The sequence below is a fragment of the Vidua macroura genome, chromosome 4 (assembly GCF_024509145.1).
Source record: "Vidua macroura isolate BioBank_ID:100142 chromosome 4, ASM2450914v1, whole genome shotgun sequence".
Lineage (NCBI taxonomy): Eukaryota > Metazoa > Chordata > Aves > Passeriformes > Viduidae > Vidua > Vidua macroura.
The window spans coordinates 30,050,266-30,067,369 of NC_071574.1; the positions used below are offsets into that span (position 1 = coordinate 30,050,266).

Sequence of the window (17,104 nt, forward strand, 5' to 3'; positions counted from 1 at the left end):
CAGAAGGTGTCAGCACTGTTGCCATGTCTGTACGTGCCTGTCTCCCTGCTCTGCCCTGACATCCTGTTCTCCAGTGTCAGGTCTGCCCTCGCTATTGGCATGCTTTTCTGTCTAGTGCCAGGCAGCAATTTAAGATTGCTCTCTGCTGACTGTCCAAGCTATTCAGGAATGACATTACTACTGGAGGTCAGAGTGGGCTTTTGATCTGTATTTGTGCAGCTCCTTGCACTGCAGAGTTCTGGTCTTTAATTAGGTCTCCTAGATACCGGAGCAATGCAAATAATAAAAAATAATCATGTACTAGGTTTCCTCACCCAACAAAAAACCTCTGTAAGATGGATTCTTATTCATGTGGAGGGGGAAAACATGTGTTCATTGAAAAGTAGCCCTTTCTGGTCAGCTGTGGCCAGAATGCTTGGCACTGTTTCTTAATTGAAAAATCCAGTCTGTTTTTCAACTAATTTGCTATTTTTGCTGTGGTGGCAATTTCCTTGTACCGGAAGCTAATTGTATCCAAATCTTTGTTTCATATCATCTGCTGTCAAATGTAGCTGAAAAATGTTCTCTCTGTTTCTCATTCTTAATCTAGTCCCTCTCTCCATTTGTTCATTTTCAAAAATCTACCCCTCACCCAAACCCATGCAAACCTCAAAACTGAGGAAAATTAAGATAAAAAGCTAAACATAATAAGCCTAGATGTTAGCTACCCATCTACAGTGTGTTTTACTCTTAGACTCCTGACCCGGCTTTAATGGAGATCTTTGTGATTGCATGTAAGGAGGTACTTGCAACAACACATTGGAAATGTTAAAATTGCAGGGCCTTTCAAAGATAGCAACCTGGTGTAATGGAAGGTGTTCCTGCTCAGGGCAGGGAACTTGGAACTAGGTGGTCTTTGAGGTTCCGTCCAACCCAAACCATTCTATGATTCTGTATCTAATTTGGGATGTTGTATTATGTTTGTAGATGTATTTGATAAAGTTTTTAGGTTGCTTTTGCTGTTTTGGGATGGCATTAAGGGATGAGGCCTCTCTCTGACAGAAGTTTCTCACAGCTGCTAAGTGTCAGCAATGCTATGGATCTGTGAAGAAAATGTCCTCTTGGCGTCTTATATCCATTGTAAAAGCATTAAACACTCTCATCCCTATTTTGACTTGTGGTGTTCAGGAACAGGAATTTGTATTTTGTTTCCTCCCTCTCCATATATCAGTGCCATGGCCATGAAATCAGTAATTTTTTGACTTCTTATCTAGTTTTTGACTTCTTATCTAGTTACTCTGTTACAAGGCTTCTAAACTTTGCTTATATCCTCTGATTCTCATTTAAATAAATTTTTGGGAGTGAAAGTCATGCTATCACTTTTTACAAATTTTTTTTATGTATTTAGTAACCTCCCTTGCAGCTTCAGCTTTGCCTACTCAGCTTTGAAGTGTTACCTAGAGAAGAGAAACAGTGACACATCTCAGCTCCTTCTGCCTTCTCTTTTGATACAGTAGACTCTCCTCAGGAGCTCTGTGAAAATGTCACCATGAACAGGATAGGTTATGTTGGGACAGAAGAAACTGTATCTCAGCAAAAGTGTTTGGGGCTGCTCCACAGGTACCTGGGCTCTGATGGCTGTCGTGGTGGTTGAAAGGCAGCAGCCACATAAAGCCTTGTCAGCGCTGGCCCTCCCACCTTTCCTCTTGCGGGCGGAGCTGTGCCAGCCTTAGCCCTGAGAGATGAGTCTGGAAGGAGTGCTTGCTTTGTGCTCACAGTTGCTGTAAAGCATGACAGATTCCAGGCTTTAGTGGAGCTCTGTTAAGTGGAATGGCAACAGGGGCACTCCTCATTTGATCCTTCCTGTTGCTCTGGGCCAGAAGTGCCTTAGCCTCTGCCGCAGTTTCCAGCAGGCACATTGAACTGGGCTGCCCTGAGCCCAGCCAGCTCGAATGGCAGCCGTGTGCAAGCTGAGGGGAGCTGGAATGGTGCTGGATTATGGCCACCTGCTTGACCCTAGAAATGCCCATAGCATGTATCTTTTGCCAGGTTTGAGGATGGGATATTCAAAGATAACAGTGCTAATCATCCAGGGATTCTTCTGCATGGTTTTCCTAGCTCTTATGCAACTGGTATAGTGTGGTGGGACTGTGAGTGGGACAAGGGACATTTCTAAGACTTTCCTTGTGAGTAGGTTCCTTGTACTGACTGCCTCAAGCATCTCCCCAGCTGTGTGGTCTAACGGTGTAGTGTTTGGGTGAAGTCATTCTCAGCCTTGTAAAGGATTCTTAAGCTTGAGCACTAAGGGTTTATGTACTTAATGGTAAGTGTTCCTGTATTTCAGTGGCTGTCCTTCAGCATGAATACACAAACTAAAGCTATTATTTATTAGTGACATTTATATGATAACGCCTATGTCTACCAGCAATTATGCTTATAAATCTATTTTAATGTCTTCCCTGCTTTGTGTGACTGTTTGGTATACTGAAGATGCCTTTTCTTGTGATGGGAACTATCACAGCTTGATTTTTGTGTTTAGAATAGCATTTTCATATTTTCTTTAGAACACCAGTTTTTTGATAGAACAATAAAGCTAGCAATAATTCACTTTGCCCAGTCCTTACATAGAAATAAGGCACAGGAAGAGTCAAAAGAACAGATTCTATTTGCATTAAAACTAGTAGTACCCTCCCAATTTATTAAAGCGGAATAGAGTGGTAGACTGTAATGTCCTAGACTGAATCCTTATTGGCACATGCAAGTGGAATAGTCATGCATGTTAAATATGGCATTAATGTAAACTGATTGGCTAGGTAGTAAATGTGCTGCTAAGTACAAAAGCTTTCAACATCTCTGTTAAGTCTGCTTTTCCTGTTCAGCCACAGTTTGGATTTTCTCCCTGCTGTCTTTAATTAGTGTGTGGGAGGGCTAATTTGGTTGGTTATGATGGTCAAAATTCCTTTTAAATGCCTTTTTCCTGGATCTTAGGGTTTTTCTTCTGTGAAAACAAAAACATTGGTTTCTTCTTATTTTCTTGCAGGACCATTCATCAGTGTAGTGTTGTCAAAGCTGGAGAACATGCTGGAGAATTCCTTGCACGTAAATTTGCTGCTTATTGGGATTATTACTCAACTGGCAAGTTATCCACAGCCGCTTCTTCGCTCCTTTCTGCTCAACACCAACATGGTGTTTCAGCCTAGTGTGCGCTCACTCTATCAGGTATTTACCACAGGTGTTAGCCATGCCTACTGGAGCAGTGTCTTTAGTGTCTCCTTAAACCTTACATTAGCTCCTTTCAGTTTCACATGTAGTTTTCCTACCTGTCTGTGAGCTTCTTATTTCATTTCCATGTTTTAATTACATTTGTGCAAAGAACTGGAAACTCTATATGACCATAGCTTTTGTCAGAGCTCTATTTTAATGCAGGTAGAGAAAGCCTGAATATGCAGTCTGTGGCTGCACTGGGAGCAAAGGAGAAAGAAGTAATTGTTACTGTTGTTTTGGCAGGTGCTGGCATCTGTGAAAAATAAGATTGAACATTTTGCTTCCATTGAAAAAGACTTCCCAGGTCTTCTCCTGGAGGCCCAACAGTACTTGCTTTTTCGTGTGGACATGTCTGATGCTGCGGAAGAATTGCTCACCAAAGGTAAATGATAAGCACGCTCAGAGGAGGGTTGGTGGAATGACTTACCAGTTACCCCTGTCCTTTTCACCAGATGATTAAAAGGTGTGGTGTGCTGTGAATGTCATTAGCCAGCGGTATCCTTCTTACTTTAAAGTGATGATGCTCAGTATACCACAGTGTTTGCATCTATTTTGATATTCTTTGCTGTTTACAAGTTTTTAATTGGTATATAAAATGTCTGTTTAAAGAAGTAACAAAATCAGTTCTTGGCTTACTGTCAGTAAACAAACTCACTTTCAAAGCATGAGGTGAGGTGGCATATGTGCATGATTTCATTTTATTTTTAGCCTGACCTTCAGCTAGGTCATTGGTTCTTTTTTGATAAATGTTAGAGAAGACAGAAGTCCAGGATGAACTGGTTTCTGCAACAATTGAATAAAGCTTGGTGTTATGGTTTGGACTACCACTGAAGGAGATAAGACACTGAAAGTTTTCTGGCTAGTATCTTTCTTGTATGATAAACAAAGCAAAACAAACAGAGAAAAACCCAAAAGGTGTGTGTCTAAGAGCAGTGGGGAGTTAGACAGGTATCACCCCACCAAGCCAGCTTTGCAGGGGACTCTGCAACATCTGCTGCCTCTCAAGCACAGTGCATAAATTGTCTTTACAGTTACTGTACTTATTTTTACCACTGTGGGGCAAGCTAGTAAAAATACGGGGCTAGCTGGCAAATAAGAACCTTCCAGACACAGGCAGGTAATGGGTAGAGCTGAAGCCCTGCCCTGAGGACATGCTTGTTCTCAGCTTGCTGCTGAGTGGGTAATGTTGGATGCAGGCTTCTCTTAAAAGCCAACTTGCCACAGGATGGGAATGTGTCAAATTTGGTGAGTCATGAAGAGCTGGCTCTGCAAGAGGGTTCAAGAGAGGCTGAATTTACAGGTGTGTGCTTACTCATCTTTGGGAGTCAATAATCACCCACTCTGCTCACACTTCTGTGATGATGTTGATGCTTTTCTTGGATTTCCAGAGGTGTGGAAATCAGGACTCTTTATGTGCCATTTTAATTGTGTTTTCATTTTTCAAGACACTGAAGAATAATCTACATAATTTGTAGTCAGCATAATATGTGTTTCTAAGGTTTGCAGTACATCTAGTTTGTAAAATTATGATCTTGCTAATGCTGCTTCCCAAAGAGTTGGTTTGTGGAAGATGCCTGCTGTAAAAAAGCTGTGTACTGCGCATGTCAGTAGCGTTCTAGGCTCTGCATTTTGGTGCCATAGAATAGAAAGCCTAACAATTACATGGCATTGTAGCTAGCATGTGGGAGATGAGATTAGGAGGCAATATTCAGAGTTCTTTTTTTTCTCAGGTGATGGCAATAAGAACTTTCACATAATGCATTCCCAATGACATTTATTTATACTTCCTGTTTTACGTCAGTTTTCTTCTGTGGGCCTTCAGAATTTGCCAGGTTGACTCATGCTGGTCATTATTTAGGAATTTGAAACAAGGCTGCTTAGTCACCCTATTAGTATGCTTTCTTCCGTATAGACGGCTTCTCTTGACAAATAAGTGGAGAGTAAGTAAATGTCTGGATAACTGCAGATTTGGTTCCCTACAGGACTAATGATGCAAGTCATCAGACTCTAATGCTGGGGGAGAGTTGGCTCAGTAGCCCATCAACCAGTAGTTCATTATATTGATTAAAAAGTGCAAGGTAGGAACTGCTGCAGTAATGGTAAATGAAAAAAAAAAAACAATCCCAAAACAAACCAAACAACAAATTGGGAACTCCCCGTGGACTTCTTTGCATTGGCTTGAGCACCATCTCTGACTGTCAGACATATCGGTTGCTCTCTGAGGGATTTTTCCCCTGAAAGGAAGTGCTGAATAAACCCCAGTGTTCTATGCAGGTCTGAGCATAGCCAGCCTCCTACAGAATTCACATATGAAAACCTGAAGCCAGAATTTGTGAGGAAGACAAATGTAAAACCAAAACATCATAGAGAATTTTCTCTCTCTTTAAAGGATTGGTCTCTGAAGATTTTCGAACAGAAATTGTACAATTTGTTCTTTTTTGCTTGCAGTAGTGTGTGATTCTTCCACAGTAGCTTGGGCTCTGGTTACACGTCTAGAGCTGTCACGATGTAGTTCCATGTGCAAGCTGCCCCTCTTTCAGTGTGTTGGTAACAGTCTTCAGAGTATTCATTTGCTCAATTTTCAATTGTGTGACTCAGATTGTATCCTGACCCTAGAGAGAAGTGAACAATCCTGATCAAAGAAATAAAAAACCCAAATCTCTACTTCCTAGATCAGCTTTCTGGGCTTTTCTGGATTTTGGGGGTTTTTTCCAAACAAGCAGTTGAATCTAAACAAAAAATATTTTTAGAGTTGTATCAGTTTAATTCTTTTTAAAAGGAAGAGTATAAAGAAAAGCAAAGCTTTGACAGTGTGCTAGCATTCTGGTTATATTGCCTATTTAAAAAATATTAACTATTTAAAAAAACTTAAAATATTAATTATGAAATGTTTTGACATTAGGAAACATTGAGAAAAAATCTTCAGGGGAAGCTTAAAACTTTTTTTTTTCATTGTAATCTATAATTTAAGTTGTTTTTCCTCCCACAGTCAGATTTTCCCACAGAATAGAAATTCCTGTACTCTATCTCTAGTAGGTAGAAATTTGTAGAATAACAACATGAATGATTGATAAGTCTGGAGTTGGAAAGGTGTTTTAAACTCAAGAAAAGTACGAGTCTGTTAAATGATTGAGATGAAATTTTTTTTCAAGTGTTTGGAAGAGTAGAGTAATTCCACAGTGCCTTGGGTGAGGTACAGGCAAGGAACAAAAGTGCAGAGCTGTTGAACAGAGGGATTGCTGTGCAGCATTGAGTGGCCTTCATCTACAGCTCCCCGTGTTCGCTGCTTGGAGAGGTGTCAGAGCAAGGCTGGCGTCACTTGAGACTGTTACTTTAACCTAAACTGTGTGCAATGTGAGGGAAACCCCTTCTGAAGGCAGCAATGCAGTTTTGGGCTTGTCTGCAGTATGTGAATTAACATAACAGCCCTTTTATTTCTTTTTAATGATTTACTTATACGTCTCAGGAGAACATCCCAGTTGTAAGTTAGACAGGACTTTGTCTGTCTCTACTGTTGGCCTCAATGATATCTTGTAGCAGTGAGTTCTATCTTGTAGCAGTGAGTTCTACAGGTTAATTTTTCTTCGTAGAGTATTTATTTCCATCAGCATTAGATTTTGTCACCTTTTTAGTTTCACTGAATTAATTATCCTCTAATTAAAGAGCAGTTCTGCTTCAGGTTGAAACAAGGCGTAATTGATTGAAATTTAAGTGCTTCTGTCACTGTAATTCCATGCATTCTGATACTTGAGCTCTGATCCTCTGAACTCTGGCAGCAGAGATCATATAGCAGAACACACAGTGGCTTTCACTTGCTCTCTTTTTAATGGTTAGTTGCTTTACAGGGAACAAGTGTAGTTAGTGGGGCCTGTAGCTGCAGAATAATCAAATTTTAATTTTTTTTTTTCCCCTTAGTTTCTAACTTGCTTCAAACTCATGTGGTGATGTGATAGCTCAGCCTCGAATCCATTGACATGGTGATTCACAGGGAGAAGACAGAGAAAGAGAAGTAAAAACAAAAGAACAGTTTGATCTGGGGGAGGGATAGAGCATAGTATTCTTGAAATGGAGACAACTGTGCTGGCTCTAGATGGGTAGATATTATCTGCTGTTTCAGAAGGTAAATCCATATTACTCTTTCCCTTGATTCCTCTTCTGCCCACATATTTCTCTCATCAGAGCTGTAACTGAATGATATATAACCTGGGGAAAGATAGGTAATAAAAAATGCAACAGAACCAGGCCACGTAGAACTTCAAAATGCTGGATTAGTGGAGTATTTCCCTGCATGATCTGAGTACTGCAAATTACAGCTCTGAGCACAATCCTCATAAACTGGATTTGGACACTGTACAAATATCCTGTGTGCTTAATATACAGAGTCTTTTTTCTTTTCCTCTCCCTCTCCTCCTGTCTTTAGGTAATGTCCATCACAGCAGCAATTCAGGGAAAGGAAGGAATCTTCCTGAAGCTTACCCAGCTGTACTGCAGCCTTTCCTGGGACAGAAAGGAAAGAAAGGCCTAGCTCATCCCAGCCTTCCTGCGCACGTGAGGAACGCCGTACTTGCAGCTGCCCTTTTCCCAGAGTTCCTGAAGGAGCTGGCAGCTCTAGCCCAGGAACATTCCATTTTATGTTAAAAAGTACTGGGGGATTTTGAAGATTATTATTAGTGACTTTTTAAAATGTGTTTTGAAAAAGCTTTTGGAGTTTAAACAGATTTTTAATGCAAAGCTGCTTTAAAAAGAAGGTTGTACTTCAATATTTCCTGAAAATACTTGATTTGGAGGGGGAAGAAGGAGGCAAAATATTATTCCAGTTAGGCCTTATAATTTCCCTCTGTGCTATATAACTTATTTGAGATTTCTGATACTGCTCTTACTGCAGCTTCCTTCTTCATCCCTTCCTTGTTACACAGCCACCCTTCTTCAGCGTCACTAATTCCTGTTGAATTTCTGTAATAGACACTTGTTGGCTGGCTAAGAGACACAAACACGTTAGCTTTTTCTGTTCCAGAAATACTCTTCTGGATAACTTGTTAGGAGACAAGTTTGCTTGAAAAAATGTTGCCCCCTGGGAAAAGTTCACAGTGTAAAAAGACATGCAAAATCTGCACAAAACCCTGAAGGGGTTATGTGAAGGGCTGTGTTTCTTGATGTCATTGTCCTCTTTGCCTCTTCCCTTGCTTCATCCTGGAGCCTGAAGCTGGGTTCTCAATCCACATCCAAAACCCCCATTTTAACTACTGGCTCAGGTTTTCTGAATTTAAGTGATCTTATGTGTAGTAAACCCACGAGTAGCTGAAAGCAGGTGCTGGGCCCTACACATACCATATTGCCTTATGTCTGCAGACAGATCTACAGCTACCAGCTGCTGGGCTTTGAAGTCCAGTGAAATGTGTAAGTGGATGTGGGTTGCAGACTGCCTGGAATTTTCCTTGTGGTTCCTTGGCATTCCTTGATAACTCTTGCATTGCTACCTAAGCCCGCGAGCATGCCTTATTTAGTGATTTGCACAAAGTACAAAACAAAATGTTTCTATGCAAGCTGTTATTAGTGTCTAGTTTATTTGTATGCTTGTTTTAATAAGCAAAAGAAAGATACTCAGTATCTTTCTGTAGTGTTAAATGGACAGCAGGCTGTTTTTGTCTTTGTCTTTTTTTTTTATTAAATGAAAAAGGTTTGCTTGCTCATGAAAGGTGTACTGTTTTATTGTTAATGAAAGGAAAGTTAAATACTGTTTGTTTACTTTTAATTAGGCGTTGACTTTTTTTTTTATTGCATTTCTGGGATGATGAGGGGAGGACCAGGCTATTCACCATCTGCAGAAAAGGAAGGATTAATGGGGAAAGCTGTCTGCTGGTGACTAACTGCGTGAGAAAATTCTCTTCTGAGAGTAATGGGCTTCATTAGATGAACCCAAACGTGATGAATTGGTGCGTCACCACTGCATTTTGTCTTATCTTAGCTACATAATTGTGCTTCCAGTGTGTTGTAGTTGGCTACATAAAGAGGGGCTTAGTTCAAGAAACCCATAAACCCTTTTGCCCAGGATACAAACTAACAGTGACTCCAAAAATGTGAAGAAACAGAAATCAGAAATAACACTTGCATACATTAGTTCTCCTGCTCATTGTAATTCCATAATGTGGAATTCCAGTTAATCACATCCTGATTTTGAAACACACTTTCTCAGAGGTTTAAAGGAAAAAAAAACAGTTTAAAAACAAAAACCAAAGACACTCCAGAACAGTCTAATTAATTGCATGTCAAATTCCTCTGGAACGTGCAGTGCAGTTTAAGCTACTAATCCTTTAGATAGTTTTGAAAAATTCTTCCTTTAATCTACAAGGTATAGATTAAAGTGTCTGCATTCATTGTGCCAGCCTGCTGTAGGCTGTTCTAAGAAAAAAAAAAAAACATCCCAAAGTCTACCTCCAACAAAATAACCTCTAGAACTTCTCTGGGTCCATCTTTTCTAGTTTGCTGCACAGTCTTCACTTCCATGATGGCTGGGGGTCCTGTCCTTCCTAGCTGACTGTCTCTGGTTTGGTTTCATTTATGACTTGTTTAGTTTTTCAGGTGCCACTGCATCACCATTCTGTAAATCACCTATGGACCTCCACATGGCCCTTTTTCACCTCACCAGGTTTCTTGGAAGCTGAAGCCAAAGCTGAGGGGTTTTTCCTTAAGTATTAGTTACCCAGGCTGAAGAGAGCTCTTTCTTTTTCAGTTCCCCCCACCCCCAGCCCTGCATTGTTGTTGTAAATGGGTAATGACTTCTAGTGGTTCAGAAACAATTGCTAAAATGCAGAAGCAATCTAATCCCTTTTTTTTTTTTTTTTTGAGGACTTTTTAAAAAGGAATTAGATTCTTTCACTTTTTTAAAAATAAAGAACTCTGCTGACCAGTGCTCAAGGCAGTAAATTACTACCTGAACACTCCCTTCCTCTGTTTGTATTCTAAACTAAGAATCCTTATTTGCTGGGTAGAAGGGATTTCTTTTGAGATTGTTAATTTTAACTGGTGTTTTCAGCAAATGGACAAAATCAGTGCAGTTTCATCCCAGCAGGTCTGTTAAGCTACATGAGGATTTTAAAATGTGAACTGCTCATAAAAGCATCTGTAAATTAGAGGAAGGAGAGGATTGTCCTCATAAATTTTAGTAGAGCTTATGTTCTACATCCAGTAGGATAAAGTCAGCCTTTGAAATCTGGAGTTGTGTGGAAGGCTTCTTGCTGAAAGGTCAGAGCTGTGTTTGTGCAGTGTCCCCTCACAAATGGGAAATGTCTGTCAGCTCCCCAAAAGGAAGAGGTGGATGAGTGCAGTGACCCTGGCTTAGAATGTAAAAATGCAGATCATATGTGTACCTTTGCATTGCTTTTTTTTCTGAGTGGGCTTAGACTTGCAGCTGTGTCTCAGATGTAATAGCAGTATAATGTCTGGCAGCCAGCACAAAAAACTGTTGGTGGGAATTGCCTCTTCCTGCCTTCAAAATACAGAACCTGTGATTTAGCTTGAAAATGTTGATCTTTTGAGATTAATCACATCTGTGTGCATAAGCTCTTCAGCCAAATCCTTCTCTAATAAGTTCTTCCCTCCAGTTAGATAATGTGTTATCCTGTCTCTCACCAATGATACATCCTTTCCCAAAAAAAACCCTGTGCTTGTGGTCCAAGATGTGGTCCTGCCTGTAGGTCCCTGGAGGACAACAGCATTATCCTGCTCTTTCCAAGAACAAGGAAGTGCTTTATGATCTGGTTTTCCCCACATTCAGGTGGGTGTGTCACTGGAGCAGTCCTTCTTTGGTACATTGGCTCAGCATCAGTTTCAAATGAAGTGCCTTGGCAGATCTATTCCAAAGACTGCAGGTGGTGGTTCAGTGATACCAAAGTGAATTTCCAGTCTCCTACTAGATGCTTCAAACTGTGAACGCCACATTTCCAATTATGTAGCCTTAGAGTGTGTTTTTAAGCTGTTCTGCTATTGCAAGGAATCTTTCCAGCATTTTCAGCCTGCGGTTTTTTTTGTGTGTGTGTTTTTGGTTTGGTTTCATTTTTGTTTATTTTGTTTTTACAACTTACCTATAAAGTGAACACTTTGTCTTCAAAAATTTGTAGTCATTCTATTTTACCTTTGGCCATTTTTGGATGCTTTCTGGGTTAGTCTCAGTAAACATACACATGGTTTGTATTAATTGGACTAAAGCACTTAGCAGTTTTGTTCATGCTTGTGCTGATCTTTGGACATGTATAGTCAGGTGCAGTTCATGTGTTGCCGGCCGTGCTTACTACCTTTATTATTGTATTCTAGGCATTTTTCTTAAATTTGATCTTTTTCATGTGTCCTAAAGAATATTAACAATATTTTGAATGGGATCAAGTTGTAGGTGTTGCAGTTCTGGGTGTGAAAAATGCATCATTTTTTTTTGTCCTGGTAACTTCTGACTTTGGTTTGGAAGAACAGAAATGAGGACTTCTGTTTTCAGCTGTATTCTGTGGAGATGAGAAAACTTCAGTATCAGGCATGGACTGTCCCTCCCACCAGCAGGCCCAGGTACATGCTTTCAAGCATCCCGTTCATAAATTACTTGGTTCTTCTTTCTTTGGGGTTTGTCACTTTGCAAAAAGTCTGAATTCCGTGGTGTCATGCTGTGGTACAGAACATTTCCCTTTCAGGTGTGATTTGGTATTTTTAGTAATATTGGTAAATTTCCTAGGATGGCAGAAAACAAAGTGTGATTGAGGTGGACCTTGGACATCAGCAGGGGGCCATGCTTTGGAAAGGGAGCAGGACTGGATACACAGGAAACCTGAGCAGCATTCCTGCCACCAACGCCGCTCTTTGGCCCGTGCACAAAACCCAAGTGGTCTGTTCAATCCTTCAGAGAAAAATATTTGCAAACAAATTTGCAGCATCCTGCATACTCCAAGGGTTTAAGTTCAAGAGGTTAACTTCTATTTAACCAAGAGAAGTTCACTATCCAGCACAGCGTGTACACACTCACTACCCTTTTGTGCACTCTGCTTAAGCCTCTCAGAAGGCTTCATGCTTCAGGAAGGTTTTTTAGCTCCCCTAAGATGCTCTAAAATCTCAGGGTTGGAAAGAAAAGGATGGGAGCAGTGTGATTTGTTGCAGTTAAATTATGTCATTGTATCATTTGAATTTGTAGCCACAGCTCCTGTTTGAGGATGGCTTGATTTCATAAGCAGTTTACTCTGCTGTATTAACTGAAATTGCTATGTCATGCCTGCAGTTCTTATGACAGCTCCCATTACGTTTGTAACATTTAAATTGCATCTGTGTTTATGAGTAGAATACTGGGATTTTCCTTTCTTTTCTTTTAACTCAGATAGCTCTGCACACTGTACAGTAACGATACTGCTGTGTCCAGATCTGATTTAGATAATTAGAGTATGTTCCTCCTTGCACTCTTTGAGCATTATCAGCAGAAATGGAGAATACATGGCACTTGGGCTGCTTACATTAATGAGCAAACCAAAGGTAAAATACCACAGATCAGCAGAGGGCACTTCCCTCTGTGTGAAATGCAGAATTTACGTTTGTGTTGCTCTGATTTATCAGGGACCAGAAAGAAAAAGCTCAAATTTGAAAAATGAATATGACAGTGTTCTATAGTACCTGTCCAAGTGGACAGCAGTGCTATGTGATGTTTTGGGACAGAAATGTGCAAAGGAGGGTAAAAATTGCTCCTTGTGAAGGTGGTGTCAGACTTGCATAAATAGGTACTTGGGTAAGATGATGGTGGTGCCAGCTGTCTGACCGCAGACAGCCACAGAATGCAGCACTATTTCTGTGACTTTGTTGGTGGTTAAAGCCCTGCTCTGACTAAATGCACTTTATTTTTTAGTGGCCCCCAGCTTTTCTAAACATGTTGTGGCCCAGCATCAATGTACTTCATTTGTTACATGCTCAGTTGGAAGCCTCTTATTTATGAAAAGGAGCATTACTTGGATTCTTAAATATGTAGGTGCTTAAAGTGACGTTTTGTTGCTGACTGTGCAAATCTTCTTTTTGTTCATTGATTATAATGGTTCTTGTGGCAGCTGGATTAAATTGAGACTGAAGTCTCTGGGCTAAAAGCCCTGATGGAACTTTTGTGTAAAGGCTGCATTTCTCAACTTTGTCACTTCAGCAGACTGCCTGCATACAATTACGTACTGTGGACTAAATACCTACAAACTTATGTCTCTGATGAAGCCAATTCCACAGCAGCTGTGTTTTATTGCAGTCTACTTTAAAAATAACTAGCTTGGATTTAGACCAAAGAATAACATGGACAAGTCAAATCCAAGACAACTAAACTGTGTCCAATTCAGTGCTGCTGTGTCAGTTTGGCCAGAGCTCAGACGAAATGCCAGCTCAAACTCAAAGGAGAGGGAGTGGCTCTGGGTCTCAGTATCCCTTGCTGCAGCTTGAGCCAACAACTCGTGTCTCTTGGTGTCCAAGCACAACTTGGAGTTAAGAAACACTGATCAGTGTCTTTTGTAAATCTCTGGGGTCATAACATTGGTTTCTGAGCTTCAGGGTGGAAAAAATCTAGCAGCCTCTAAGACCAGCCTGAAAGTGTGGCCTCTTGAGCAGCTAAAATACAACTTACTGATGGTTATGCCTGCTTAGTGGGTTAGACAATTACAGCTGTGGCTGATGCAGCCAGCTGGGAGGACTTCTGCTTTGTGCTTACACAAAAGGCTGTGCATGGAGGGAGCATTCCCTACAGTGAAGCTGTTGGCTCTTGTGAGGATCATGGCAGTGCAGCTCTGCAGCTCCAAGTACTGGACTTGGAGGCCTTTCTCCAACGGCTGCAATGACAAGACAGGGAATGTTGCATGGGTTAGTTTGCTGCCTGTGCATGAGATGGGATAACATGGGATCTGGCACAGCTGTCACCAGTCTTTTTCTTGGGCAAAGCCAGCATGCAAGATGGGAATCATTCACAGGGTCATGAATTGGACTCTCCCACACAGATAAAGGGGAGAAACCAAAGGTCAGGATCTCTCACCACTTACTTCTGCAGCTGTAGACAGTTGTGAAATGCCTGTACGCCCTACAGGAGATCTCAAGGATCTGGGACTAGGGTGGTCCTAGAGAGAAGGTTCAGTTCCACTGGGAGCATGCACAGCTATGTTGTTCACTAAACTCTTCTTTCTGCAGCTATGTTCCCTCATGGTGGCACCTGAGCATTTCTGCAGTTTGCTTTATTGCAGTTAAAATTCAGGCTTCACCTCTCTAGCCTAATATGGGATGTGGGCTGGAGTACAGTGAGGAGAGAAGTGATTCCCAGTGGTTTTGTGTTTCTACTGCAGTCATCCCTAGTTACTGATTGTGCTTGGCCCAGGGGCTCTTGAAAATGGAGTCTAAGTTTGCCATCACAATGGGCAGAAAAATGCGCAGCAAATTACAGGTACTTGTAAAACTTGTATTTTGTATTTTACTGCATTCCTCACACTATTTAGCAATAGAATCCTTTCTGTCTGTGTATTACCTGCATGTTTGCAGCTTCTGAGGGGACAACTTGCACTTGAAGCCAACACAATGCAGGGAAGCTTCTGAGCATTTGGGCTGATAAATGGAGACCTCCTGTCTGCTATAACTTGGTTTTAAGTGGCCAGTGCCTGATTCAGAATCCAGTGTGTGTGTGTGTGTGTGTATGTGTAAATAGCATTTTAAGAAGATGCTGGCAGCGAGGACAAACTAACCAGGAGTGTGCTATTACTTCTCCCTCACACGGTTTGAGAATGGAGAGCTGACTGAAAACCCAATTTGTTTTTCTTTATGTGTGAAAAAAACAAACACTCTCCAGGCTGAGCATGCACACAAGGACATAAATCCCTGGGAAGGTGCTGCTGAGGTCAGTGGTTGTGTAAGTGTAGGTAAAGGCTGCTCAGAAGAGACACAAGAGCATCCCAGAACCCCGATGCCACACTGCAAAGCAGGGTGGAAAGGGGCTGCACTGAAACCACAGCTGAATGCTCTGCTATAATGTTTTAGTTAAGGTTCCTATCGTGTGCTTCTATTTTTAACACAGTTAAAATTAAACTCTGCAGCCAAGGCTGAGTGCTAGAAATTCTTTCTTCACTACTTAGAGCATTGCCAGCATCTTTTTAGACAACTTTCTTCTCCTCTTCTGCAGCCTCAGATACAGGATACTTCAGCTATATGGGATAGTAAGTATCAGCTCACCACCCTCAGGCCTGACCTCCTAAAAGACTTCCAGCAATGAGTAGATGAGATGGTCATGACAGTGTCTGGTGTCAGCTTTTAATTTGTGAGCATTTTCCTTGGTCCTCTGTTCGTGGATAGTAACTGCTGAAAATCTGCATGAAACTGTCCTTAATTCACCCTGCCTGATGCTGTTGCACAGATGGCATCTGCAATAATTAGATCAGAGAGCACTGGAGTAGTTAAATGAGACTTCCAAGTTGGGGTCAAAGCCTCAATCTTCATTCCAGAGTTCCAGCCTCGATACAGCCACACCGGGGACAGCCTCCTGGTCTGCAGGATGTTCTACATCGAACACTTCAGAGTCAGGCTCTGCTTTCTATCCTGCAGACCCACCTGTCCTGTAGGGTTGTTTTATTTGTCTTTAAAAAGCAGAAACTAAATTCCTTGAGGCTCTTGCGTCTGCTTTTTTTTTATGTGCTCATCAACTGCTGCTAAGCAGATATAAACCAAAGCTGTTTCTTTTGCTCAGTACAGCGCTCTACTTGTTGAGTATTTAGAATTTGCTGTAAGCTCCATTTAGGGGAATGGGAAGGTGTATTTAGGCTGCTGTATAAGGGCCTTGGCAGGCAAAGAGGATCCCATGTTTTGGCTGTATTGGTTCAGTCAAAAGGGTGTGAGGTGACTGATGAGCCCCTTAATGCAGGCTTGGATAGTGGGAGCAATGTGAGCTGGCCCAACTGAGCCTTCCCACTGCTAGGTCTGAGCACTGCCAGCTAAAGCTGCTTTGAAGTTGGTAGTTGATATCTCCACAAATGTTAAAAAGGTTCATTATCTTGATCTCAATTGACTCAAACCACTTTTTTTTTTCCTATCAAAAAGAAATTTACATTTCTGAAATTAAAAATTTCAGAAGCAACTGTTTCATAATATAGTGCAAAATTTATAGACTATGGCTGCTCTTTACCTTCCCTGGAAGGGAAGAATATTACTATTATCCCTTTTCCCTTTTTAATCTTTCTTGTTACCCATTGTGTCTGGCAGGTGGAGGTGAAAATAGATTGAGACTTAACAGTAAATCACAGAATGGTTGGAAGGGACCTTAATATTATTCTAACCCCCCTACCATGGGCAGGGACACCTTCCACTAGAACAGGTTGCCCAAAGCCCCATGCAACCTGGCCTTGAACACTGCTAGTGATGAGGCATCTACAGCTTTTATGGGCAACCTGTTCCAGTGCTTCACAGTAGAGATGTTTTTCCTAATATCCAATCTAAACCTGCCCTCTCTCACCTTAAAGCCATTCCCCCTCATCCTACCACTACATGCCCATGTACTTCTCCAGCTCTCTTGTTGGCCCCCTTGAGGTACTGCAAGGTGCTAAAAGGTCTCTCCAGAGGCTGAACAGCCCCAACTGTCTCAGCCTGTCCTCACAGGTGAGATGTTCCAGCCCTCTGCTCATCTTCATGGTTTCCCTGGACTTGTTCCAACAGATCCCTGTTCTTCCTGTGCTGGGTGCAGCACTGCAGGTGTGGTCTCACCCTTGGCCTGCTGCCCACAGGGCTTTGGATGCAGCCAGGACATATTTAGCCTTCTGGGCTGTGAGTGCACATTGCCAGATCATGTCAAATTTGTCATCCCCCAGCACCCTGAAGTCCCAAGTCCCACTTCTTTACACAG

The 17,104-nt window shown here is 41.5% G+C and overlaps 1 protein-coding gene across 5 annotated transcripts in view; it reads left to right on the forward strand.

The window, feature by feature from the left end:
- FHIP1A (FHF complex subunit HOOK interacting protein 1A) overlaps positions 1-8,938 on the forward strand; it is an 81,940-nt gene extending 73,002 nt beyond the window's left edge. For all 5 annotated transcript variants that reach the window (XM_053976101.1, XM_053976103.1, XM_053976102.1 and 2 more), the window contains 3 exons: positions 3,020-3,198; positions 3,487-3,625; positions 7,664-8,938. In XM_053976101.1, the coding sequence (XP_053832076.1) occupies positions 3,020-3,198; positions 3,487-3,625; positions 7,664-7,881 (536 nt within the window). In that variant the 3' untranslated portion in view covers positions 7,882-8,938. The remainder of the gene's footprint in view (positions 1-3,019; positions 3,199-3,486; positions 3,626-7,663) is intronic.
- The last annotated feature ends 8,166 nt before the right edge of the window (positions 8,939-17,104 follow it).